The sequence below is a fragment of the Scylla paramamosain genome, chromosome 2 (assembly GCF_035594125.1).
Source record: "Scylla paramamosain isolate STU-SP2022 chromosome 2, ASM3559412v1, whole genome shotgun sequence".
NCBI lineage: Eukaryota > Metazoa > Arthropoda > Malacostraca > Decapoda > Portunidae > Scylla > Scylla paramamosain.
This window is the reverse complement of record NC_087152.1, coordinates 24,496,755-24,523,227: the sequence shown is the minus strand read 5'-3', so window position 1 is coordinate 24,523,227 and position 26,473 is coordinate 24,496,755. Positions and strand designations below refer to the sequence as shown.

The following is a 26,473-nucleotide window of genomic DNA, read 5'->3' as shown; positions in this document are numbered from 1 at the left end:
CTTAAACATCTATCAATTCACAACCTTCTATCTGATCGCCAGTATGGGTTCCGTCAAGGCCGCTCTACTGGTGATCTTCTGGCTTTCCTTACTGAGTCTTGGTCATCCTCTTTTAGAGATTTTGGTGAAACTTTTGCTGTTGCCTTGGACATATCAAAAGCGTTTGATAGAGTCTGGCACAAAGCTTTGATTTCCAAACTACCCTCCTACGGTTTCTATCCTTCTCTCTGTAACTTCATCTCAAGTTTCCTTTCTGACCGTTCTATTGCTGCTGTGGTAGACGGTCACTGTTCTTCTCCTAAATCTATTAACAGTGGTGTTCTTCAGGGTTCTGTCCTGTCACCCACTCTCTTCTTATTATTCATTAATGATCTTCTAAACCAAACTTCTTGTCCTATCCACTCCTACGCTGATGATACCACCCTGCACTTTTCCACGTCTTTTCATAGACGTTCAACCCTTCAGGAGGTAAACATATCACGCAGGGAAGCCACAGATCGCCTGACTTCTGATCTTTCTAAAATTTATGATTGGGGCAGAGCAAATTTGGTATTGTTCAATGCCTCAAAAACTCAATTCCTCCATCTATCAACTCGACACAACCTTCCAGACAACTATCCCCTCTTCTTCAATGACACTCAACTGTTCCCCTCTTCTACACTGAACATCCTCGGTCTGTCCTTTACTTATAATCTGAACTTTAAACTTCACATCTTATCTCTAGCTAAAACAGCTTCTATGAAGTTAGGTGTTCTGAGACGTCTCCGCCAGTTTTTCTCACCCCCCCAGCTGCTAACTCTGTACAAGGGCCTTATCCGTCCATGCATGGAGTATGCTTCACATGTCTGGGGGGGTTCCACTCATACTGCTCTTCTAGACAGGGTGGAATCAAAAGCTTTTCGTCTCATCAACTCCTCTCCTCTAACTGACTGCCTTCAGCCTCTCTCTCACCGCCGCAATGTTGCATATCTAGCTGTCTTCTACCGCTATTTTCATGCCAACTGCTCTTCTGATCTTGCTAACTGCATGCCTCCCCTCCTTCCGCGGCCTCGCTGCACAAGACTTTCTTCTTTCTCTCACCCCTATTCTGTCCACCTCTCTAACGCAAGAGTTAACCAGTATTCTCAATCATTCATTCCTTTCTCTGGTAAACTCTGGAACTCCCTGCCTGCTTCTGTATTTCCACCTTCCTATGACTTGAATTCCTTCAAGAGGGAGGTTTCAAGACACTTATCCACCAATTTTTGACCACTGCTTTGATCCTTTTATGGGATTGGCATTTCAGTGGGCATTTTTTTATTAGATTTTTGTTGCCCTTGGCCAGTATCCTTCCTACATAAAAAAAAAAAAAAAACCCGTTGCCTTGAGCACCATTTCCTGCCCTGTGGTCTCATTTACTTTATTACTACTTTCTGCTCTAATCTTTTCTATCTCAATCTCTTTTTCTATCTGCCGCAACTCCACTTCTTTCTGCATTTGCTCTTTTCGCAACTCCACCTCTTGCTGCTTCTGCTCCCTCTGCATCTGTAATGGTTCTTTCTGCATCCGTATTTGAAGTTTCATTAACTCAAATTTTTCACTGCTAGAAAGGCCATATGTTCCACCAAAAGCACCCATGTTTATCTCACTGACCTCAGCACCTTCTTCTACACTCTCCCCATCATTATCCTCACTTTCACCACCATCATTTTCAAACCAGCTCCTCCCTACAAGAGCATTTTTCAACTCCGCCTGCATTTCCTCCTTTTCTTGGATTTCAACTCCACTTGAAACCTCTCAGCCACTGACCATAATTCCTCCCTCGTTAGTGTGTACAAATTATGCACACTCCTCGACAGAAGGAACATCTCAACACGTTTAGTGGCCATGGTTACAATCACTACACTCCACAAAATATTCCTCCAAATATTCACCACAATACATACACAGTTTTAAAGAAATATTTCACACAGGTAAATTCCTCCCAACGACAATCACCATGTAACACTCGTTACACTCCATAAATGTTCAAAGATCCCGGACAGGCCCCCATATTCTGTCACGATCGCTTACTTACTTACGATCGTACGATCCCGGTTATCTTTCCAAGAAAGTGGGCGTTACATTGATCCCAGAAAGTTTTACACAAAACTTTTTTGTTAGCCTTAACAATCTCTGCTAGCTAACAGAAAATCACTAAAAGTAATGCACCAATGCTTAACTAGCAAATGTTAGCTAGTAAACAGTTGTTTGTCAAGTCCCGCTAAACAATGCTGAAGTTAGCAGCTTATGAACATGTAAATGGGCATATTATTAAAAATTGCACACATAAAACAGTGTTATTAATGCAGCTGTTCAAAATTTATTAATATAGTATCATGATAGCACATAAATGACGTATTATAATGTTTTTTTTAGGAGTACCTATTAACCAACGACAGATATTTTTGGACGAAAGCGCATCGCGCCGTATGTTTGTAGACAGTGTGCAGGCGGCCGCGCCACAGACAAATCTTCCTACAGAAGACTCAACAATTACTTCAGAGGATATAGACATGGCAGAAGAACCACAGAAAAAGAAAAGGAAACCAAACTGGTCACAAGAGGAAACACTCCTCTTGGTCAACGTGATAATGGAGAAACAATTGATTATAAATGGGCGATTTAAACCAAGTTGAAGCCACAAGGACAAGAGGGAGGCATGGCAAAGCATAACTGATGCCATTAATGGAACAAATCCACTGACTAAGCGGACTGCAGAAGAAGTTGAAACCAAATGGTTTTCTGTGCCCTCAAAATCGAGGAAGAAAATTTCGGCAATAAAGGCTGAATATAACCAATCAGGTAAGATTAACTTGTTACTGTATACTCTTCCGTTTTAAGAAGTTAACATAAGCGAAATAGCTTTCACGTTATTCCTATTGCTTATTCACCTCAATCAACTTGTCACAATTACTTTCATTAAGGTAGAAATTTAGCATTTGAGTGTTCCTTCTCACAGTATTAATAACATGCATATCATTTAACAAAGATGTGTTGCAAGTACTGTAGCAGTCAAATTCAGTGCAAACTTAGTCATACATACAAATTATATTGCACTGTAATGTGTAGTGATATTGTATATTTGCAGCTTTACAGTACTTTGCTAAAATATGATTAACTATTATTGAAGGTGCTGGTGGCCCCCAAGCTCCTCCACTTGACCCAGTAGACATGAAAGTTGAGGAATTATTAGGGGAGAAGAATGCAACTGTGATAGGTGTTATTCAGAATGATCTCGGTTTTCATACGTTGAGGTAAGATTCTTGCATTTTTTTTGTCCTGTGTACTGTATTGGACTTTTTTATTGTGTAGTGTACCACAATTTTAGCCTAACATTTGCATTGATATAATTTTATCAGATAGTTCATCCTTCAGCAAGGCATTTTTACATACTGTACTGTAGTTGATATGCACTTTTCTCCTTGTGAGATTAAATTAGTTGCATGTTTTTAACTGGTAAATTTATGCAATGGTTTTAGGAAGCTGCAGACCCAGCAACGGCAAGAAGACACTGAAGAGTTGGGAGAAGAACCACCCCAGCAACAGGTAGAGGATGATAGTGAACTCCCTCAGCTTCATTGGCAAAGTGTCCAAGTCCAGTCCCAACCACAACAATCTTCGCACAAGGCCCAGCACTTAGAACTCTAGGAGGATGGATCCTTTATAGAATGCACCATAACTGAACCTGAAACCTCTGCAGCCCAACCAAGCATATCAACACCAAAACTAAGAAAGTGTTCAAGTGTCAGTGATGAGTATGAACAATACAAAGCTGAAAAACGCAAATTGAAACTTGAAAAGGAAAAGTTAAAAATTGAAAAAAAAGGAAAGTAAAATTGTTAGCATTGAAGGGAAACATTGAACTTAAACAGAATTTAATGATGGCTGAAATTGAATATTACCAGTCTTTGACAGCAAAAAATATGAAAAATTAATATGTGAATTGTATAGGCTTCATTTTTGGTACAGTAGAAATTTATGCTGAGGAAATAAAAATATATTATTTTATTTATTAAGATTTTACAGTATATTCCAGTATTATTAACAAGATTGAATCTCATGAAGCTTGTCCATCCTAGAGTACCCAACTGAAAATTGTCCACCCGAGCCGCACTCTCATGAAGATTGTCCACTTCAGCTGCTCTCGGAATCCAACACCAAAGTTTAGGTTAGGTTAGGTTAGGGAATGGTCGGATCAGCTGAAGATTGTCCACCCCCAGTCTCGTTCTCATGAAGATTGTCCACCCTAACATGCTTGGGGTGGACAATCTTCATGAGATCCATAAGATTATATACTGTAGCATGTATGTAAAGGAAAAAAATACAAATTATATTATTTTGTAAACTGTATTTGTTTCATTTTATCTTTCACTTTTGACTTTAAGTGGAAAAAAACTTGTTAGTAGAGAGAGAGCACTGCAACAACAATCACACCTTCATGATACCTCACTCAGCCACTGGTCTGCTGCAATATAAATTAATGTACAAAAATTTAGTAGTTTAGAAAATAAGACTGGCACCAATCACAAATATTTATGCACAGTACTGCATCTCTGAGCAAGGGTAATTAAGTACAGTACTGTACTGTACTGTACTTAAACATTTATTAATTTAGTGAACATATATTGTAATGTATACAGTATACTGTATTGTACAGTATACAGTACAGTACATTCAGAAAAGTTGATAAGGATAAGTAGCACATACCTGAAATGAAGATTGGCAATATAATCTCGAAATGGATGTCCGTTACGGCCAGCTGGTCTACCAGGATTAGGAGGTATCTCTGCTTCACCTGGCTCTTCTTCATCTGCACCTACGTCCCCTTCAGCTGCATCGTGGAACACTTCCTCTTCCTCGTTGATAGGCATTGGAATGTTAAACTGCTTGCACATGTTGTGAAGCAAAGCACAGACATAGACGATTTTGCATGTCTTCTCTGGGGACAATCGCACTTCACCATGAAGTACATGGAACCGTCGCTTGAGCTGGCCAATCCCCCTCTCTACTACACAACGTGTCCTCTTGTGTGCTCTGCAAGAATTGTTAATCATCATAAGGTGAGGTATTGCAGTATATACAGTAAGATCTATAAACTGCATAGTGTTGAAAAGGAAATCTGTACTGAAGAGGAATTCTATACTGTATTGGTATTTTGGTTGTTATCACATTAAGTAATGACTACTACCTAGACTGGAGAGGACAATACCTCCTTTAAAATAAACTGTACTATATAGCATAAGAAACATGATTTTAACTTACGTGTTATAGTTTGTCTGAACGCCAGCCAAAGGGTTTAGATAAGGCGTCAGCAACCACTCCTTGCAAGGATAACCACTGTCTCCTAGAAGGTAGCATCCAGCTGGGACATAATTTTGTTTAAAAAGTGCCTTCAAGCCAGACTCGTCCAATATCCTGGCATCATGTACTGAGCCAGGCCACCGTGCCAAAACATCAAGTATCCTGTACTTGGCATCGAATACGACTTGCACATTGATGCTGTGGTATCGTTTTCTATTTACATATAAATGTTCATCGACACTGGGAGCCACAATTCTAATGTGTGTGCCATCTATGGTACCCACAACACCGGGAAACCTATAGTCTTCCATGAACTCTTCTTGTTTCACTTGCACTTCTTGGCGAGTCAATGGGAATTTTACAAATTGAGTTACAATGTCTGGTTCTGACAGTGCATCAATTGTCTGAATAATGACACGGCTGATTGTTGCTTGTGAGGTCCCAAAGTCGTCACTGCTGCACTGCTGCATTTTACCCGTGGCCAAATATCTTAGGGTAATTGCCACCTTTGTCTCAGGACTCAGTGGTTGATTCCGTTCTGTACGGGATTAAAGTTTGTCCCTCACTAAATCAGCCACTGTTATTATACCAGCACGGTTCATCCTGAAGCGTTTGATGAGTTCGTCGTCATTGTACTCGTTGAATACGTCCCGTCGCTGTCGATACACTCGCTGTCGTCTTTGAAGTTGTTGTTGTTTCTCTGCCATCTTCTCTACTAACAGGAATTTGTTAAGAGCCTAATAGTCCTCCACAGCACTTTTACCTTAACAGTACTTTTAAGGCCCTAACAAGTTTTCTGTATCCACTGTTAGTGCTTAACAGCTAAATGTTAGCCTTAACAGGAATTTGTTACCCTTAACAGCTATTTGTTAATGCTAACAAGTTTTGTGTATACGGGCCCTGGATTTTTAAAGGCTTCGAGTGCCTACCCGACCTATCCGAAATGCCAGAATTACACCCTCTCACTGCACGTTTACCTTGATCCAGCACACCTGGAATCATCTCTAATACCGGATCAATGTTGGGGGAGTAGAAAACACGATTATTCTATGTTACAAGCACATATATTAATACTAATAATAATTCACAAACAACATGAGGTAGTACACGTTTTTACATGTCGTTCTCGTCACTTCACACAACACCAGAACCCGTTTACACTTCCACCAATCACAGAAATATTTCCCCTCAACCGCAGGAATTTACTCAGACGCCATTACCGCGTCTCCAGGCAATAATTCCCGTATTTCACCTCCTTAAACCTTTCAGATTACCACCATCGCCAAAAATTACCCATAACACTGTAACATCATCCCCAAAATCACCAGTACACCACAACACCAGCTTCCAAGGTCAACACCACAACCTCCACTCACAAAATGGCTGCCAGTTTGACCTATGACCCCTTCAAACAGCGTCACCGGCACAACTCAACAACCGAATTTCAGCGGACAAGAGCTCTTGGTACCACAAAAGACTCACTAACCTGATCCTGGATATCAAGGTTATACCGCTACACCACTAATACCTCCACACACCACTCCATCACCAATCCACACCAAGATTCTTCCCTGAGAAACGCCTTCCCTCCGATATACCTCACGACCTAAGGCGCTCTGCCTTCCCCTCCTTGGAATATGTTGTTGGCCACTCAAGCTCCCCTCGTTTCAATATATTTCCACCTCAATTATACTTCCTCCCTTATACATACAAAGATATAGAGAACTTAAATTATGAAGAGAATAATACTACATGATATAAAATGGGTACAGAAGCTTTACACTACTTATAACCACTAATAAGGTTAATGCCCGAATGGCAGGTAACCGGAACACGGGGGATACTAAGAAAACGTGATCCCATTGAATGTAAACTCGGCCAATAACGTGACAAAAAAAAAAAAAATAAAATAAAATAAATAAATAAATAATAAAAAAAAAAAAAAAAAATATATATATATATATATATATATATATATATATATATATATATATATATATATATATATATATATATATATATATATATATATATATATATATATATATATATATATATATATATATATATATATATATATATATATATATATATATATATATATATATATATATATATATATATATATATATATATATATATATATATATATATATATATATATATATATATATATATATATATATATATATATATATATATATATATATATATATATATATATATATATATATATATATATATATATATATATATATATATATATATATATATATATATATATATATATATATATATATATATATATATATATATATATATATATATATATATATATATATATATATGTGTGTGTGTGTGTGTGTGTGTGTGTGTGTGTGTGTGTGTGTGTGTGTGTGTGTGTTTAACTGATGCTCTTTAGTTTAGTAAATGAAGGTTTGAGTAGTGTAGCTTAGGATAGCATATCTTGGTGAGAGTTGAGTGGCCAGCACCTCAGGCTAGTCAGGCTGCCTTGCAAGTGCTGTGGTGGACAAGGTAAGTGGTGGCACTGAAGAGTCATCCATCAAATCCTGCCATGTTTTCCTGTGCTGGTTTGGAAAGCAATCTGAACTTTATATTCATTTGGTTATGTTCATAATTATTTACCTAAAGTGATCACCTGTGTTACCAATTCATGGTGGCAGTAACTGAAGATATTTTCATTTAATATCAACACTCAATGGGTCCTTTTCTGGTAGATATACTTGCTCTTTACTGAAATCTTTTGTCCATGAAATTGAAATGTTTTTTTCTTGTGAAGAATAATACTATATATTACTACTGTGACAAATGTGCATGTGTTACGTGTTGGGTTATTGTTCTATATGCGTGTGTCCTTAAGAATTAGGCAAGTATACTGTTTTTTTTATTCTCGTGCTGTTGGTCTTCAGGGTGTTTTGCTTTATTATGTTGCTGCCAAAAACCTATGGATTGGGAGTTGTATTACACAAACTTGTCAGTCATATAGATTGATTGTATTCTGACAGTCTTTTAGCCTGTCAAACAGTGCCTGGTGAATTCTGTATCATTAACAAAGTTGCCCCTTCTACCTCACACTCTATAGCTTATCTCTGTAAATCTTTTAAGACATTTACCTTCATTGAATTTTGAACAGAAAAAGCTGTTGTCCTGTATTGCTTTAATTTTGCTTTAATGTTTCTTTTGCTTCTTAATGGTGCTATTTCAACTGCTCCAGCGGGATTCTGCTGTGGCGAGTTAGCTGTGTTTCTTTGTTCTTAAAGAGAGACTACCACAAAATCCACGGAGAAATATTTGTCTGATAAAATTTATAAGTTTTAGTGTGTGTGTGTGTGTGTGTGTGTGTGTGTGTGTGTGTGTGTGTGTGTGTGTGTGTGTGTGTGTGTGTGTGTGTGTGTGTGTGTGTGTGTGTAATTTACTGAATGGTTTACATACATAGCATCCCTAGTCAATTAAACCTTGTAGCTGTATAAACTTGATTCATTATTGGAAAATTATGAACTTGTGATAATAAAAGACAGCATAGTGGCAGAGACAGAAGGAAAGGGAATTCTCAGAATATATTCCTTCAGTAACAGGAAGTATGAGATCAGAAATTTGTTTCTTATGAGGAAGTTGTGTTGATATTAAAACTTAAATAAAAAAAAAAAAAACTTTAGGGGCTGCATACGGCTTCACCTTAGATAAATACAGACCAGTTTATGGAGTTAATATTTATTCCTTACTCCAATGATAGATGCATTGTTGTTGTGCATGTAAAAGTGTGATTTTTAATCAGAAATTAATTATTTTTATATCGTCTCATTTTCTGCATTACTATTGCAGTTCCGTCCCTTTGTTTCACATTCATATCTTGAGTGGTTTGTTACGCTTCGTAGATAAGTACACTGAAAATTAAAGTTATTTATTACTTTTTTTTTTCATGCTATCAACCAAACCATTACTTTGAGGGATGGGGATTGAAAAAAATGAACACTATTTTGGGACACTATCTGAATGAAAAATTTAGATGAAGGAAATGAGCAGCAGATCCTTCCAGACAGCAGCACTTGAGCTATGCTGGGCAGACACACACACACACACACACACACACACAGAGAGAGAGAGAGAGAGAGAGAGAGAGAGAGAGAGAGAGAGAGAGAGAGAGAGAGAGAGAGAGAGAGAGAGAGAGAGAGAGAGAGAGAGAGAGAAGGGCTTGTGGGGGTTGTGTTGCCTTCATCACACTATTACTTCACTGCACACTCTTGTTTCTGTGCCGCAAACATTATCATTTCACCTCCCTCATCACCTTTATTGTTCCTTAACCATCTCTGATGATATTTGCTTCTATGTAACTAATATTATTATTGTAAAACCATAATCACTGCGCTTTATTACTTTTGTTTGTTATACAATAAAAATTGTTATTGTCATTATTATTATTATTGTTATTATTATTATTATTATTATTATTATTATTATTATTATTATTATTATTATTATTATTATTATTATTATTATTATCATCATTATTATTATTATTATTATTATTATTATCATCATCATTATTAATCTGTACCACCACTATCACTATGACACATATTTACTTAAACTCTATTCATTCAAGTTTCTGTCTGTGAAACATTATGTCTTTACTGCCATCACCATCACCATCCCCATCATATCACTATCACTATCAAAACCCAAGTTTTTGGTTTTGGGTTCACTGCTTGTGAAATTGAAGCAGGGATTTTCATTCCCAGTAACTGCGTACATACCTAGGCCTGGCTGCTGTCAGTTAATTTTTATCTCTTGGCATCATTTTGTTTACATTCCTAGTCTTGCAGTCATAAAGTATCATGCTTCATACATGAACTAATTTCTATATTTGGGAAAATTTGTATTTTTGTTTGGGGAATGATTTTTTCATAAGGTATTTACAATATCATAAATATACACAAAGGGAAAAAAATGTTGTTTTGTCTAATGACATTTTAAACAAGACAAATATTACACTTTGTGCATCACTCACTGGTACATTGTGTTCTATGCAGAAATAAATATATTCTTTTACCTAAATCATACATGATGAAACTTTAAAATTGAAGCTTACTTTGAATAAAGTGTATATATATCTTTTACTATGTCTGGTTTGTCGAAATTCATATTTTGGGTTTATTTTTATGAAAGAAATTTAGGGCCACACCTGGCCTCTCTAAGAATGTCAAGTGCAGTGAGATGTTGAAGTTCATCAGCTTTTTTCACTCTTAACTTTTTTCATTGATTTATTTTATAGTATATTAAAGATTTGTTTACAGTGTATGTATGGGTTGATTTTGAGTGTAGCTATGGACAAAATGATATCCCTACCGTCCGTAGGTAGAGGCACACTCGTAACTCTCTGGGAAAGATGGTATATCACGAGGCTATACCTGCCCATACTGCTGGCGAGCAACTTTCAAGACATCCCGGGACTTCAGACGCCACGTGCGGACACACAAACGGGAGAAAGGCCTTTCGCCTGCAGAGAATGTTCTTTTCGAAGCAACCGCAAAGATGTGCTGCGTAACCCTGAGCGCACCTGACACAGACTTAACATGGAACTAGGAGGCAATAGAATATCAGATTTGATATCTTAAAAAAAAAAGAAAAAAAAAAAAAAAAAAAAAAAAAATATATATATATATATATATATATATATATATATATATATATATATATATATATATATATATATATATATATATATATATATATATATATATATATATATATATATATATATACTCAGTCACCAGTCTTTGAGTGTGTCGAATATTATATAGTCATTAGTATATTTGGCTTCCGTTTAGCTTAGTTAGGCCTTAGATAGAATCAGCTGACGCCGTTTTCCTTTCAGGTTCCAACATTTCTTCAGCTTTGGTATTGACATTTATTGTACCATTTATAATGTCTTAAGTGAGTATTTCTAGGGGTAAAAGGACATTGTTATATTTATTTCTGTATTTTGGGTAAACACATGAAGCTGATGTGAACTGTAGCACAACATGATGTTGTGCGGGTTTTGTGAAGTGTTGAGAGAGACATTAGAAGCGCACTACACAGACGGGTTGTCTTTTTCTTGGCCTTCTCTTTTCAAGATTCCTAGCAAGGAAATGTCCCATTTCGACATTTTGGTGCCCAGACCCGGGACACACAGTCCCCAAGGACTGCTACATTAACAAGTTAAGTGTCTCCAGCCCTGCATTTTAGAAGAAGATGGAGAAGTTAGAGAAGGCCCGAGCAGCTTGTCAAGGATGGCTGTCAAGAGTGTGTGTCAAGATGGACAGACTCCTAGCCAAGAGCCCCCCAGCAACCTCCAGTGAGTTAGTAGAAGTTCTGGAAGAGTTTGATAAGAGGCTTAACAAGTTAGAAGAAGTGCAGTCAGAGATAGAATTGGAGATAAGTCCTGAGGCACTAGAGGAGTACTTGGACAAGGCAGATGCAGTCAGACAGCAAGCCAGGCAGAAGAGATTGTTGTGTGCTGACAAGCTTAAGAAACTGGCTGAGGGTGATAAGGACAAGTCGGATTCTTCAAGTACCACAGCCCCTCTCCATGCAAAACTTCCCAAGCTAGAACTACCTAGATTTGACGGTGACCTGAAGCAGTGGCAGAGTTTTTGGGAACAGTTCTCCTCACACATAGACGACACTGAGCTGCCCACCATTAGTAAGCTAACCTATCTACTGTCACTACTAGACGGCACTGCTAAGGACGTGGTGGAAGGAGTGCCGCACACCTGCGCCAGCTACAAGACCGTCGTCGACCTGCTGAAGCAACGGTTTGGCAAGTCGGAGTGCATCATCCACGCCCACGTCCAGGCTCTCCTTGATCTACAAGTTCCGGTCCACCAAGGCAAGACCTACATCCTACAGCTGTGGAGACTTCGGGACGAGGTGGTCAAGCACACGAGGAGTCTAGAAGCCCAAGGAGTTACAGGCAAGCAATGTGAAGTGCTACTAACCCCCATGATTGTTTCCAGACTGCCCACAGAGTTAAGGTTAAACTGGTCAAGGGATTGTAGTGGACATGAAAGTGATCTTGAGTGGCTTCTTAGTTGGCTTCAAAGGGAGATTGAAGTGATAGAAAGGAGTGAAATGTATAAGGGCAATGTTAAGAGTTTAGAAGGAAGGAAGGGTAGTAAGGATAGTAAAGAAGTACATAAGGGAAACAAGGAAAAATTGTTCACAGCCTCGGCTTTACATGTGACTTCCCCGCCTGAAAGATCAGATTGTGTGTTTTGTAGTAAGAGAAACCACAAGTCTGAGAAGTGCTACAAGTTTCTGGTGTTGGATGGGCAGCAGAGGTTTGACAAGATAAGGGAATTGGGTGTGTGTTTTAGATGTTTAAATAGTGGTCATAAGTCTAGAAGTTGTAAGGCCAAATGTTCCAAGTGTCGTGGTGACCACAATAGTACCATGTGTGGTGTTAAGTTGAGTGTGGTCCCTAAGGCCGAAGTAGAGGAGAGTAAACAGACGGGCACCCAAACCCTTGCGATGTTGTCAGGCCACTACAGGAACAAGACTGTGTTACAAACAGCTAAGGTAAAGGTAGTGAACCATAAGGGGGATATTGTTACTGCAAGGCTGATGTTTGACAATGGCTGTGATAGGTCATATGTTACCAATAAGTTTGTAGGAAGATGTAAACCTGAATGGGTCACCAATACAGAAGTCCCTTATAGTTCCTTTGGTGGCCATAGCTCAAGCAAGTGTGTACAAAGTAGTCTATACAAGTTGAAGCTTTTAGATGATAAGGGTGATTTGTTTTCCCTTGTGTTGGCAGGCATTCCCATTATATGTGAACCGCTAATTAGGCCAGTAGTACCAGAACACATTTTAAGTGCCTTTAATCATTTAAAGTTTGCAGATGACTTTGACCATAGTTCTCCTTTAGACTTAGATATCCTTATTGGTCTGGACTACTACTGGAGCCTAGTAACGCCTAGTGATGCAGTTCAAGTGGGGTTGACAGTTGCCCTGAAATCAGTGTTTGGCTGGACCTTGAGTGGAAACACTGGTAAATTTTCTGACACTACAGGTGTGCCTTTACTGCCAACCTTTAAACCTTCGTCACCTCAACTCTTGTGCATCTCTAAAGTCACTGATGCTGATATGTCTAACTTTTGGGATTTGGAGACTATTGGCATAAGTAGTAGCAAGGAAAGTAAGGAAGACGTTAGAGATAAGATTGTTCAAGAATATAGTGATAAGATCAAGTTTGTAGATGGTAGATATGAAGTCCACTTGCCGTGGAAGGACGAAGACTTAAAGGCTGAGTACATGAAGGTATTTGCCGAGTATGAGCATTTAGGAATCATTGAAGAGGTGCCGGTAGAGGAAATTGTACACCCTGGCCCTGTTTACTACATGCCTCACAGGCCAGTTGTCAGACTCAGCAGCAGCACCACAAAGGTACGACCAGTCTTTGATGCGTCTGCCAAGGGTCCTAACGGGATTTCTCTCAATGACTGTATGACAACGGGTCCGTCTCTCAACCCAGACCTAGTAGAGATATTAATTAGATACAGACGCTGGCCCTATGTAGTTACTGCTGATATTGTTAAAGCTTTTTTGCAAATAAGTGTACAGAGCCAAGATAGAAATGTTCATAGATTTTTTATGCCAGCCGAAGGTGGAGTTAGACACATGAGGTTTACTAGAGTTGTTTTTGGCAATACATCAAGTCCTTTCCTTCTTAATGCTACGATTAAGACACATTTGAGTAAGTACTCTGAGTGTGAAGTAATTCAGGATCTTCAGAGAGACATGTATGTAGACAACTGGTTCAGTGGGGCTGATAGTGAAGTAGAGGCAGTAAGGAAGTACACCACAGCCTACAACATTATGTCTGAAGCCAACATGTCTCTTGAGAAGCTTGTATCCAATAGTTTAGTAATTGCATCAAAATGTAATGACAAGGTTCACTGTGTACAGGACGATGAAATTAACAGTGTACTAGGTTTGAAGTGGTCTAAGGACAGTGATGTTTTTTCTTATTGTGGTCTAGACCTGGATTTCCCTTTGGAATTAGCATGTACCAAGAGGACAGTATTAAGTTTAATAGCTAAGATTTTTGATCCATGTGGATTTATCAGCCCATTTACCATGTATGCTAAGATACTTTTCCAAGATATTTGGAAGTCAGGTGTGTCCTGGGATGACAAGTTGTCACAAGATTTAGAAGTAAGATTTGAAAAATGGGTAAGGAGTACCAGACATTTGAGTCCATTAGTTATAGGTAGACATTATTTTCCCCATGTACCTTGGAAAAGTATTGAGTTTATTGAGATTCATGGGTTTGGGGATGCCTCGGAAAAAGGTTATGGGGCGTGTGTATACCTAAGGCTATGTCTTGACAGTGCATGTAACACTTCATTGGTTGTATCCAAGAGTAGAGTAGCACCAATCAAGAAATTAACCCTGCCTAAGCTAGAACTGTTGGGAGCATTGCTTTGTGCCAGATTGGTGGTGTTTGTGAAGAAGGCTCTGTATCTTAAGATTAAGACCCAAGTGACGTGTTGGACTGATTCCACTATTGCATTGGGATGGATAAGGAATGATCCAAGTTTAAAGGATGTATATGTCAACAACAGAGTTAGAGAGATTCAGCACCTGACACCTCCAAGTAACTGGTATCATTGCAAGGGGACAGAAAATCCTGCCGACTTGATAACCCGAGGGTTACTAGCAGAGAGCCTTCTTGGAAATGATCTGTGGTTTAGCGGTCCTAAGTATTTGTCTGACCCCACATTTAGAGTCCAGGAAAGAGATGCTTTAACTGCCAGCATTAACACTGTGAATGTTGTACTTGAGAATAATTTAGCATGTTTAGCTGTTCAGACTAGGACACCCATTTTTGACCTTGAGAGATATAATGATCTTGCTAAGTCACTAAGAATTGTTGGGTATGTTTTGAGATTCATAAATAATTGTAAAAGTAAAAGGTTGGGATGTGAGTTGGAAACTTGTAGATTTACAACTGAAGAACTAGAGTTTGCCGAATTAAAATTAATCTATGTAGAGCAGAGACAAGCCTTCCCAGATGAAATCAAAGCCATATCCAGTGAGCGGTCTCTTCCTAAGCATTCCAAGCTAAGCAAATTAAACCCATTTCTTGATCAAGAGGGTATTCTAAGAATCAAGGGTAGATTACAATTTTCTAGTCTGGGTTATAACTCAAAACATCCCATCATTCTTCCTAAGGGTCACTTTTCTAAGTTGTTAGTACAATTTCAACATAAGTTCATGAAGCATGCAGGTGTAAACAGCATTGTGTCATCATTAAGAACTAGTTTTTGGGTGATTGGGTTAAGAAGAATGGCAAAGACGGTGGTTAGAGAGTGTTTGAGTTGTCGGAGGCACGACAGCCGTCCTTGCAGTCAACCTGTTGCCCCTTTACCTGACCTGCGAGTCAACCCTGCACCTCCGTTTGCAGTTACAGGTTTAGATTTCACTGGCCCTTTATTTAGTGCTGATCATCCAGGGAAAAAATTGTATGTGTTACTTTTTACCTGTGCTGTTATTAGAGCTGTACATCTAGAACTCACAGAGTCCATGTCATTGGTCGATTGTATGCGGGCCATAAGGAGATTTGTTGCTCGTAGAGGGATTCCTAATGTTTTCTATTCCGACAATGCAAAAACATTTGTTGCAGCCTCCACAGAAGTACAGAAGGTGTTTGGTCATCTAGCCCCAAGGTGGAAGTTTAATGTACCAAGGTCCCCATGGTGGGGCGGGTGGTTTGAGAGGCTCATTGGTTCAGTCAAGCTAGCTTTAAGGAAGTCTTTGGGAGTTAAGTATGTAAGCCAGTCTGAGTTAGAAACAATTCTTATAGAAATTGAGTCGTGCATTAACTCTCGACCATTGACCTTTGTGAGTGATGACCCAGATTTTGATCATTATCTAACTCCATCACACTTTATTCTTGGTAGGAACAGCACATGTACACCTTCTGATGTTGATGAATCCCCTATTATAAGCCCTGAAGACTTGTACATTAGAAAGAATATAAGAAATCAGAGGTTGGAACATTTTTGGAAGGTGTGGAGAGAAAATTATATAGCTAATTTGCCCCCTGTAGTAAAAGGTTTCAACCAGAAATGTAAAGTGGATGTTGGTAGTGTTGTACTCATTAGAGGAGACAATGTACCCAGACAACGGTGGCCCATGGGTGTGATTGTTAATGTGTATCCCGGTAGAGACGGTGTGATTCGCAGTGTTGATGTTAAGACAGGAAAAGGCATTTTCAACCGGACTATTCAAACCCTGCATGATTTAGAGATAAATCCTCATTTAGACACTGATGTGATAACTCCTCAACCAGTACTTCATGATCAGGCAGTACAAGATGATGTAACTTCAAGTGTAGCTAATGATGACTCTGTACAAGATTGTGATCCTGAGGAGGAGGAGGAGGAGGAGGAGGTAGCTGTTTATACTTCAAGGGGTCGGCTCGTTAAAAGGCCTCACAGATTAGATTTATAAGTTGTACATTTATTATGTATGGTGGTAGGTCATGTGTTGTGTTTGTTTATGGGAACTATTGGGTTATGGTATGATATGGTATGATGTTAGATACTTATTGTACGAGGTATTTGTTTGGATAAGTTGCTTCGCCCCTTATGGTGGGGAGGATGTCGAATATTATATAGTCATTAGTATATTTGGCTTCCGTTTAGCTTAGTTAGGCCTTAGATAGAATCAGCTGACGCCGTTTTCCTTTCAGGTTCCAACATTTCTTCAGCTTTGGTATTGACATTTATTGTACCATTTATAATGTCTTAAGTGAGTATTTCTAGGGGTAAAAGGACATTGTTATATTTATTTCTGTATTTTGGGTAAACACATGAAGCTGATGTGAACTGTAGCACAACATGATGTTGTGCGGGTTTTGTGAAGTGTTGAGAGAGACATTAGAAGCGCACTACACAGACGGGTTGTCTTTTTCTTGGCCTTCTCTTTTCAAGATTCCTAGCAAGGAAATGTCCCATTTCGACAGAGTGTTTGCATCTTTGGAAGCACTAGTTGAATGAAACCTTGGACAATATTTTGTAGGCGATACAAACACTTTTTTTTTCTATTTCCTTGCTTTTTAGGTCCTTCGTTTAATTATCTGTACATTTTATTAGAACAGAACTGAGATAGCCACACTGAGTCATCTGGAAAAGTTTCACACCAGTTTAGTTTTTTTTCCATGCCTCGGTGCTGGCATTCGTTAGGTCACCTCTCTCAAATCATTGAAATTTCATTAGTCTAATTTCATAATGAACACCATTTGCTTAGTCAGACGAAAATGAGTGAGAGTACTGGTCCAGTGTTGAGGTGATGCATCATCCATAGGTATCTCTGTTGCCTTTCCCGAGTTCCACTGAGCTTGCAAGAAAGTTTCATATGTGGTTTATGAAAATTTACTCCAGTATTACAGTGACAGATTTGAAGGAAGCTGATGTAAGACACCATGTTTAGTTCAGAAATCCGCAGAAGTGATTGATCCTTGTAGATTGCGAGCGGAATCGGAAGGCTTACCTGATAATTGTTTCATGGTGCAGTGCCTTCTATCCCCTTCTGGAAAGACACTGAGGGTGCAGCACAACCATGCTCAACAGTCCAATAATCTTCCGCACTCACCTCCACTTGGTAAGGTTATTTTTTTGTCTTGACTCTTGTAATCAGGTACAAATCTTCCTTTCAATCTTGATTTTTCTGGTCTGGTGCAAGTACGTCAGGTGTCGTAAAGGACTGTCAACAGATGAGATTAATTAAAATTAAAGAAGAGGTTTAAACATGATGGAAGAGAGTATTTTTGTGACACACTTTGCTCTCTCAGAGAGGGAGAGTGTTACACTCACACTTTGCTCTCTCAGAGAAAGAGTGTGTGGCATTCACATTTTGTTCTCTCAGAGAGGGAAAGTATGACACTCACACTTTGGTTTCTCAGAGAGGGAGAGAGTAATACTCACAATTTCGTCTCTCAGATAGGGAGAGTGTGTCACTCACACTTTGCTTTCTCAAAGTGGGAGAGTGTGGCACTCACACTTTGCTCTCTCTAAGAGGAAGAGTGTGGCACTCACTTTGCTCTCTCAAAGAAGGGGAGTGTGGCAGTCACACTTTCCTCTCTCAGAGAGAGTGTGAGATGGACACTTTCCTTTCACATAGAGGGAGTGTTACACTGAAACTTTCCTCTCTCACAGAGGGAAAGTGTGGCACTCGTACTCTTCTTATCATCTTTTTGTATTGAAGATTGTCCACCCCACCATAAGCGTTTTCTGTCTCTTTCTCCACTGATGGACCCACCAAGCCGGTTGGGCCGTCAGTAAAGACAGCCATAGCACACGCCAATGCTGGTAGTGTGCGCCACCAGTAGAGAAAGAGAAAACATCAGCGGTGAGGTTGTGCCACCAACCGCACCAGCGAATAATTTCTTTCAGTGGTATACGCCGATGAACGGATGAATAGTGAAACAATCCGTTCATGCGTTCAGTGGTGAGTACCACCCTTTGTTGGTGTCGGTGGCTGGTCTCCAGGCAGCGATGCTCACCATCTCTTCCCCTAAGGCTTTCCCCCATACACCAGGAAGGTGACCGCCACGCCCTCCACCTTACAGGCCAGAGCCCCTGTGTCGTGTTCCGTCACTACTTCCTGCACTCCACGCTCTCTCTCTCTCTCTCTCTCTCTCTCTCTCTCTCTCTCTCTCTCTCTCTCTCTCTCTCTCTCTCTCTCTCTCTACCAGATGCTCATTCACTCTTTTTATCAACAACCTTTATTTATTCATATTTTTTATTTATTTATTTTTTTTTCTTCACTGCACACCCTTTATTTTCTTCGATTTTGTTTAAGATTTCTCGACAGTAGGTCTTTGAACATTGGAGAAATGTAAAAAAAAAGATAAGATAGAATAAGATTAGGTAACAGAAGAGTAACTTAAAATGTTAGGCAACAAAATTGTAAGACACACACACACACACACACACACACACACACACACACACACACAATTGTTTTGTTTAACATAAAAATTAATTCAGTGTTCTTTAAAGCGACAAACATAAAAAAAGAATAAATAAATAAATAAATAATTAAAGCAAAAGAACATTTTGTGGATACAGGGGGATGTCAAACAGCAGCATACCTATGCGTCCTAACTATAAACTCCTGCTATTGTTTGTGTGGAGGGAAAAGATTTTCCATGGTACATTAATGTCTCGTAATTATGTGCATTACTCTACCAACTGCATACTAAAGGAAAATAAAGCAGTAATATTCAGCCACTGTTGTTTGTAAGAGAGGGAATAAATTATTGTGTTAAGTGTATAGTGTAGGTGGAGGCACAGTGGGGAGGTAAATTCCGCCGCGAGCTGAGCCCAAGCCCCGGTAGTAACCTGTCAGCAGAGGCACGTACCGTTAAGTAAGGGGCAACAGATTGGGTCCACTTTCCTCTCAGCCAAGGCCTTGGGTTGCAGCACCTCCCGCCTCAGATCGTCCACTTCTGCATAACGTTTTTTTTTTTTTTTTAATAGAAAAATGAAATGGAAAGGCTGTTCATGGAAATAACATAGCAGCACATTTTTTTTTTTCAGTTTCGAGAATCATAAATCATAAAGTTAAGCCAGCCTAGCTTCGTTCAGGGTGAGTTATGTTAGGCTGGGAAAGCTAAAGTTAAGTTACGTTATGTTTCGCTGGAATATGTTAAGTTAGGATGTGCTTGGTTAAGCCATAGGATAAGCTGATCAACAAGTCACGCCCCCTGCCCCTTGTCGGCGGGGCAGCTGACTGGTACACTCACAATATTCTTATCATTTCTCTCCTCCAAAACATCTTTTTCTTTTTTTTCTTCTTTCTTTGAGGATGCTTTCAGTCCCTTTATCAGTTAGCTTTGCCCTAAGCTGTTTTTTCTTTTTTTCAATAAGATGAACTGGAAAACAATATATATATATATATATATATATATATATATATATATATATATATATATATATATATATATATATATATATATATATATATATATATATATATATATATAATCATTATTATATTATTATTATTACGGCCCTCGTAACTGCCTCGCCAACCACTAGTCTCTCTAACTAACCATCGGCTTCGATTACCGACTCGACCACACCATGGCGGTATCATAAAACACGAAGGTTTAGAAACACATCTGACTGACTGACTTCTCCTCCTCACCTCGTCAGTCTTGCTCGCTTCTCGCAGTTGGGACCATCCTCCCTCCTGCTGTCTGGATTCGGTTACATCGTCGTGAGTTAGAAGAAGACGTGACGAACACGAGCACGAACACTCACACACTTACACTCACACTCTTCATTACGTACTCTCCTGAGCTACTTATATTTGTGTTGTATTTTGGGAATATATTTGTTTTCCCTTATTACTTATTATTTGGTAATTGTTGCATTCACTTTGTTGCTCATTAACTTGTTTATGTTTCATCACCTTAAGTTTCCTTCATTGCTCATTATCTTGTATAAGTTATGTTGACTGTACATACTTACTTGAACCCAAGCGGGATCACTGTGTCCTATATAAGTTGCACGCGCTATGCCCGCATCTGGTAGTGGATATTTAGTTTAATAATGATTGTAAGGTTTATTTCATACTCGTTTCACTACCTTAAGAAACGGTACAACACACCCTAGTCACCCAACTTCTACCCGTGCTTGTAACATACATTGGAGGCCTGTCCGGAATATTATCTTATGAACAGGTATGTCATTTGTATGTTAACGTAACTGCTAGTTAAATAATCACTGTTTTTGACTTGTTAAGGTTTATTTTCAGGCGTACATACCCAATGACATGCATTAATAACCACATTATTCACATTCGTTTTCGTCACTTCTTCGTTTATCTCATGAGCATCTGCTGGTGGGTGCACGATGACCTTGCCTTTAAATATTTCACGATAGACCTGGTGAATAGGTAAAAGGACTAACTGCGTATTCACTTCGGTAGCTGAGTCGGTTTCAGGTAGGTATTGTTCCGTGGAGTGTAGTTCCACTTCCTTGCATACTGGTCTGACACTCATTCTCACTCATTCGGGGGCATTGAAGCTCCAAATCAATTCTTAATTTCCTCTCGAGTAACTAGACCTATCTAAAATCAAAAGAGTACTTTAGGCCAAACCCTGTTTGTTGTAAATGAAGTACATCATTCGCTGACCTACGGCTAGGTACGTCTGTGAAGAGAAGGCTCATTAGGGGTCACGCCCCTCTCTCTTAAAGGTTGTTAACTCGTGTCCAAGTGTGCAAATCGCGTCTTTGCAATTAATAATTCTCTCGAATCTTATGTCAAGGCTTTAACGCAAATAAAACTTAGGAGATAACTTGTGGTAGCGTTTTGACATGAAATCTTTTTATTTTCTACTCAAGTGAGTACATCAAAATGGCGAAGTTCTTAGGCCACAGAGAATTTGTAAGAAATCCTTTTATAGAAGAACTCCAAAGTAACCAAGGATCTACTAAAATACATTGCTAGTGGTTTCGAGATTCCATTCCAACATGAAATTCGAAAAGATGACCTAATGACATTCATTTTAACTCATCTAGGAGAAGATCCTAGCCCTAGTAAAGGACTCGAGATAGATAATTAGACTAAAGACCCTGATATCCTTTTAGAAATAGAAAAAAGTTGAAATGAAAGCCTTGCAAATGCAAAAAGAATATGAGAAGGAGGAGGAGAGACAAAAAGAACATGAGGTGAGACAAAGAACATGAGATTAGACAAAGAGAACATGTGAAGGATGAGAGGGAGAGACAAAAAGAACATGTGGAGAAACAAACAGAGAAAGAAAGAGGCCACCAGTTACTCCTGTGTCAAAAATAACCTCCAAAACAAGGGTAAGATCACTAAATATTTGTCCCTCTTACCACAATTCTCAGATCAAGATCCCGAAAGTTTCTTCAGGGAGTTGGAATCCTCTACTGAACACTTTGATTTGCTTCAGGAGGATTGGACATGGCTTCTAAAGCCTAAGCTCACCTAGAAAGTTTTAACTATCTTGGGAGGTCTAGAAAATAATACTGATTATGCCTCAGTTAAGAAAAGTATTCTAACGCCATATTCCATTACAACAGAGGGTTACAGACAAAAAAATTTGGAATCTTTACAAACTCCAACACCAGACATATTTGGAGTTCCCATCAGATAAGTACAGAGCGCTGCAAAAGTGGGTTAAGTCGGCTTTAATCACCACATATGACTAGCTAGTAAACCTGATCGCCTTAGAGGAATTTAAACGCAAGGTGCCTCATTCAGTTGTAATGCACATCACCAGCAGAGACGAGACAGACTTACTTAAAGCTGCTCAAATTGCAGACGTCACCATCCAGGTCCCATGGGAGAAAGGAAGGGTGAGTCATTTGTAAAGTCCGGTGCAGGTGCTGTAAATAATGGCAAGTCGGTCGTTAGTAGTAACAAGTTCTCTCCAGTGTGTTCATTTTGCAAAAAGCCTGGCCACCTCATAAGAGATTTCCCTAATCCCAAATGCAAAGTAGCAAAAGGTGCTTTTACTAAACCATTGACCTCATTTCACACCACGAAAACAGACCCCTCTAACAAGTTATTTAGCCCATTTATGTCAAAAGGATCAGTCTCTTTTGGTGATAATTTAAAATACTCAGTAAATATCACTGCGGGAGGCCAGTCACTTGTACTAAAATAAGCAGTCCCTGGAACTGAAAAAAAAAAGTATTGAAAGTGTAAAAAGTGTAAAAGGTGTATTTAAAGGATTTTCATGATCCATTTCCTCTCCTGTTAGCCAGAGTACACCTTGACAGTCTTATAGTGAAGGGAGAAGTGATTGTTGGGGTCAGTAGTGATCAATCTTTGCCCATACCTAATGCTGAGTTTTTACTGGCTAATGACTTGGCCGGTGGTGCAGTCTTTCCACCCCTTATTATTAAAGACTCACCAGTCCCATATAATCCTACAGGGGAATTTGAGCGGGAACAACCTAATTTGTTTCCGGTTTGTGCCATGACCCAAGCACAAGCAGCTCAGAACAATCCCGTTGCTACTTAGTCTTTGCCCAAATCTCCGAATCCTCCTGCTCAAGTGAACCTCTCTCAGTGGTCCAAAAATAGGATGAATCAACCGTGTGTTTTTTTGGGGTTTGTCAGGTACCAAAACGCTAAAGTGCATGCAAAGTAACCCTACATGGGAAAGAAAACAACTTTACAAAAAACGTATCTTTTGAATGCTTTTCATCTTACGTACCAAAACGCTAAAAGTCATGGGAAACACGCTTTTTTGGAAAGCAAATCAACTTGATCAAGATCGTGACTTTAGAGTGTTTTTGACCTTCTTACGTATAACAATGTTCAAACGTATAAAAAAAAAAAAAAAAACTTTGCAGAAACAGAATGACAATAACAAAAACGTGTGTTTTAAGTATAACAAAACGCCAAAATGAATGAAAACCACCCTATATGGGATAACGACACAACATTATCAGAAACGTGGCATTTGAGTGTTGTTTATATGCATTTTATACACCAAAACACTGTAAAAAATGGAAAACAGACTATATAATAAAACAAAACATCATCGAAGACGTGTCTTGTGAGAGTTTTTCAGTTTCTTTACGAACCAAATCCCTAAATTACATGCAAAACATGGAGAAACAGAAGAATATAAAAAAAAAATAAATAAATTGCATGCAAAGTACCCATTATGGGAAAGGAAGCGACATTAACAGAAACGTGTATTATAAATGTTTTCAGTTACTTGCGCGCCAAAACGATGAAGCACATGAATAGCACTTTGTATGGAGAAACAAAACGACAAAGCACACTATGAGAAGAATCAGAACGACAAAATGCTAAACTGCATGGAAAAAAAAAAAACTTAAATGAAAAAAAAAAAAACATTACCAGAAACGAGTTTTTTAGTTGCTTTTTTGCTTACGTACAAAAACCCTTAAGAAAAGGATGGAAAACACGTTATATTGGAAAAGATTTTTTTTTCTCAAAATCGTGTCTTTGGAACGTTTTTGAGCTTCTTACATAGAAAAAACGTTAAAAAGCTTACAGAACACCCTTTTTGGAGAAATCAAATTACATTAACAAAAATGTAGTTTTAAGTGTTTGAGCTTTTTTAGGTACCAAAACGCCAAATTGCATACAAAGTTATCTTGGGGAACAAGAGGACATTACCAGACATTTGGGAGTTTATGTGCGTTTAGACATCAAAACGCTAAAAAAAAAAAAAAAAATGGAAAACATCCTATATGGAAAAACAAAACAACATTGTAGGAAAAGTCTTTTCTGAGTGTTTTTGAGTTGCTTTACGTACCAAAACACAAACACACATGCAAAACACCCTTTATGGGAAAACAAAACAATATTGTGTAAAAACGTTTATTTTGTGTGTTTTGAGCTTCTTTAATACTAAAGAGTAAAAAAAAAAAAATGCAAAGAAAGTACCTATTATGTCAGGCGAAACGATATTAAAAGAAAAGTTTAATATGATCTTTTTTTTTTATTAGTTTCTTAGGTACCAAAACACTAAAACACATAAATAGCACTCTATATGGAAAAAAAAAAGACCATCACCAAAAACGTGTATTGTAGGTGATTTAGGTGATTACCACCATGTTAGGGACCAAAACGCCAAATGAATGCAAGGCACCCTATAAAAAGAATCGAAACTATAATGATAAAAGCGTGTAATATGGGTGATTTCGGGCATGTCAGGTACCAAAACACTAAGCTCTAAGCTAGTTCATGGAATGCAATTTATATGATAAAGGAAAAAAATAATACTAAAAATGTGTCTTTTGATAGTATTGTTGTTTTGATTCTTTTTATAGTGTGCTTTCTACGCATTTTGGCGTTGTTATGCCTAACATGGTAATCACTTTTAATACACGTTTTTGGCAATGTCGTATTGTTTCTCCATATAGAGTGCTATGCATGTGTTTTAGCGTTTTGGTACCAAAGAAGATGTAAAACAGTCATAATATACCTTTCTTTTAATTTTTTTTTCTCATATTGTGTATTTTGCATGCATTTTTACCGTTTTGGTACCTAAGAAGAAAAAAAAACACTCAAAAAACATATTTGCGACAGTTTTAATTTGTATTCCTAAATATGGAGTTTTCCATGCTTTTTTTGGCGTTCTGGTGTCTTCTACGTTCATAAACACCTAAATGACATATTTTTGATAATATCGTTTCGTTACCCCATATACAGTACGGTTCTTTTTATGCATTTTGGTATTTTATACCTAACAACCTCAAAAACACTGAAAACAGTTTTTGGTAACGTTGTTCTATTTCCCCAGAAAAGGTGTTTTGTATGCGTTTTAGAGTTTAGTACGAATGAAGCTTAAAAAGACTTAAAGAACATGATTTTAGTGAAATTGTTTTCTTTTCCAAAGCGTGTTTTTCATTCTCTTTAGCTCTTGGGTACGCAAAAAAACAGGAAAATTACATTCATATATATATATATATATATATATATATATATATATATATATATATATATATATATATATATATATATATATATATATATATAAAAAGGTGTTTTGCATGCACTGTAATGTTTTCATACCAAAATATATATATATATATATATATATATATATATATATATATATATATATATATATATATATATATATATATATATATATATATATATATATATATATATATATATATCATATTACACGTTTTTTGCATTTTTTTTCTTTTTTTGTTTCTTCATGTAGGGTGCTTTGTATGCATTTTGGCATTTTCGTCCGTAACATGGTTGTTATCACTCTTAATGCACATTTTTGTTAATGTTGTTTTGTTTATCTTATAAAGTGATAGTCATGTGTTTTAGCGTTTTGGTATTAAGAAGTTGTAAAACACTTATAATACACGTTTCTATTAGTATCGTTTGCCATAATGATTATTGATCATAAATTATACACGTTTTTGTATCTAACAAGTTCAAAGACACTCAAAATACAAGTTTTTCATAATGTTGTTTTGTTCCTCCAGAATGAGTGTTTTGTATGCATTATAGCGTTTTTGTGCGTAAAAGCTCAAGAACACTCAAAATACTCTATCGATAGTGTTTTTCGTTTTTCCATAAAGGTTGTT

At 37.9% G+C, this 26,473-nt stretch overlaps 3 protein-coding genes and 1 long non-coding RNA gene across 5 annotated transcripts; 3 read left to right on the top strand and 1 right to left on the bottom strand.

Annotated features, from left to right (window-relative positions):
• Positions 1-2,132: 2,132 nt before the first annotated feature.
• On the top strand, positions 2,133-4,228 carry LOC135106728 (uncharacterized). The gene is made up of 3 exons (XR_010271445.1): positions 2,133-2,823; positions 3,152-3,275; positions 3,501-4,228. It is a non-coding gene; the product is annotated as an uncharacterized LOC135106728 (long non-coding RNA).
• Positions 4,229-4,376: 148 nt separating this feature from the next.
• Positions 4,377-6,213, bottom strand: LOC135106715 (putative nuclease HARBI1). Of its 2 annotated transcripts, XM_064015980.1 has the most exons (3): positions 5,284-6,213; positions 4,729-5,055; positions 4,377-4,486 (listed from the first exon to the last, which is right to left on the bottom strand). In XM_064015980.1, the coding sequence occupies exons 1-3, from the start codon at positions 5,790-5,792 to the stop codon at positions 4,468-4,470; spliced, it is 855 nt and encodes a 284-aa protein (XP_063872050.1). In that variant the 5' UTR covers positions 5,793-6,213; the 3' UTR covers positions 4,377-4,467. The 2 variants fall into 2 exon arrangements, with proteins under 2 accessions (XP_063872050.1, XP_063872045.1); XM_064015975.1 differs by having other exon boundaries at positions 4,386-5,055.
• A 4,913-nt stretch (positions 6,214-11,126) lies between these two features.
• Positions 11,127-14,750, top strand: LOC135111935 (uncharacterized). Its single transcript, XM_064025614.1, has 2 exons — positions 11,127-13,320; positions 14,151-14,750. Exons 1-2 carry the CDS (start codon positions 11,578-11,580, stop codon positions 14,157-14,159), a joined length of 1,752 nt encoding a protein of 583 aa, XP_063881684.1. The 5' UTR covers positions 11,127-11,577; the 3' UTR covers positions 14,160-14,750.
• On the top strand, positions 14,221-16,845 carry LOC135107267 (uncharacterized). Its single transcript, XM_064016932.1, has 2 exons — positions 14,221-14,562; positions 14,752-16,845. Exons 1-2 carry the CDS (start codon positions 14,221-14,223, stop codon positions 16,843-16,845), a joined length of 2,436 nt encoding a protein of 811 aa, XP_063873002.1.
• Positions 16,846-26,473: the final 9,628 nt, after the last annotated feature.

Coding starts and splice junctions, on each gene's coding strand:
- LOC135111935 (XM_064025614.1), top strand. CDS start 11,578: ATGGAGAAGTTAGAGAAGGCCCGAGCAGCTTGTCAAGGATGGCTGTCA.
- LOC135106715 (XM_064015975.1), bottom strand. CDS start 5,792: ATGCAGCAGTGCAGCAGTGACGACTTTGGGACCTCACAAGCAACAATC. Junction 5,056..5,283: donor GTTCAGACAAACTATAACAC/GTAAGTTAAAAT, acceptor CAATTCTTGCAG/AGCACACAAGAGGACACGTT.
- LOC135107267 (XM_064016932.1), top strand. CDS start 14,221: ATGTCTCTTGAGAAGCTTGTATCCAATAGTTTAGTAATTGCATCAAAA. Junction 14,563..14,751: donor AAGTAAGATTTGAAAAATGG/GTAAGGAGTACC, acceptor GTTGTATCCAAG/AGTAGAGTAGCACCAATCAA.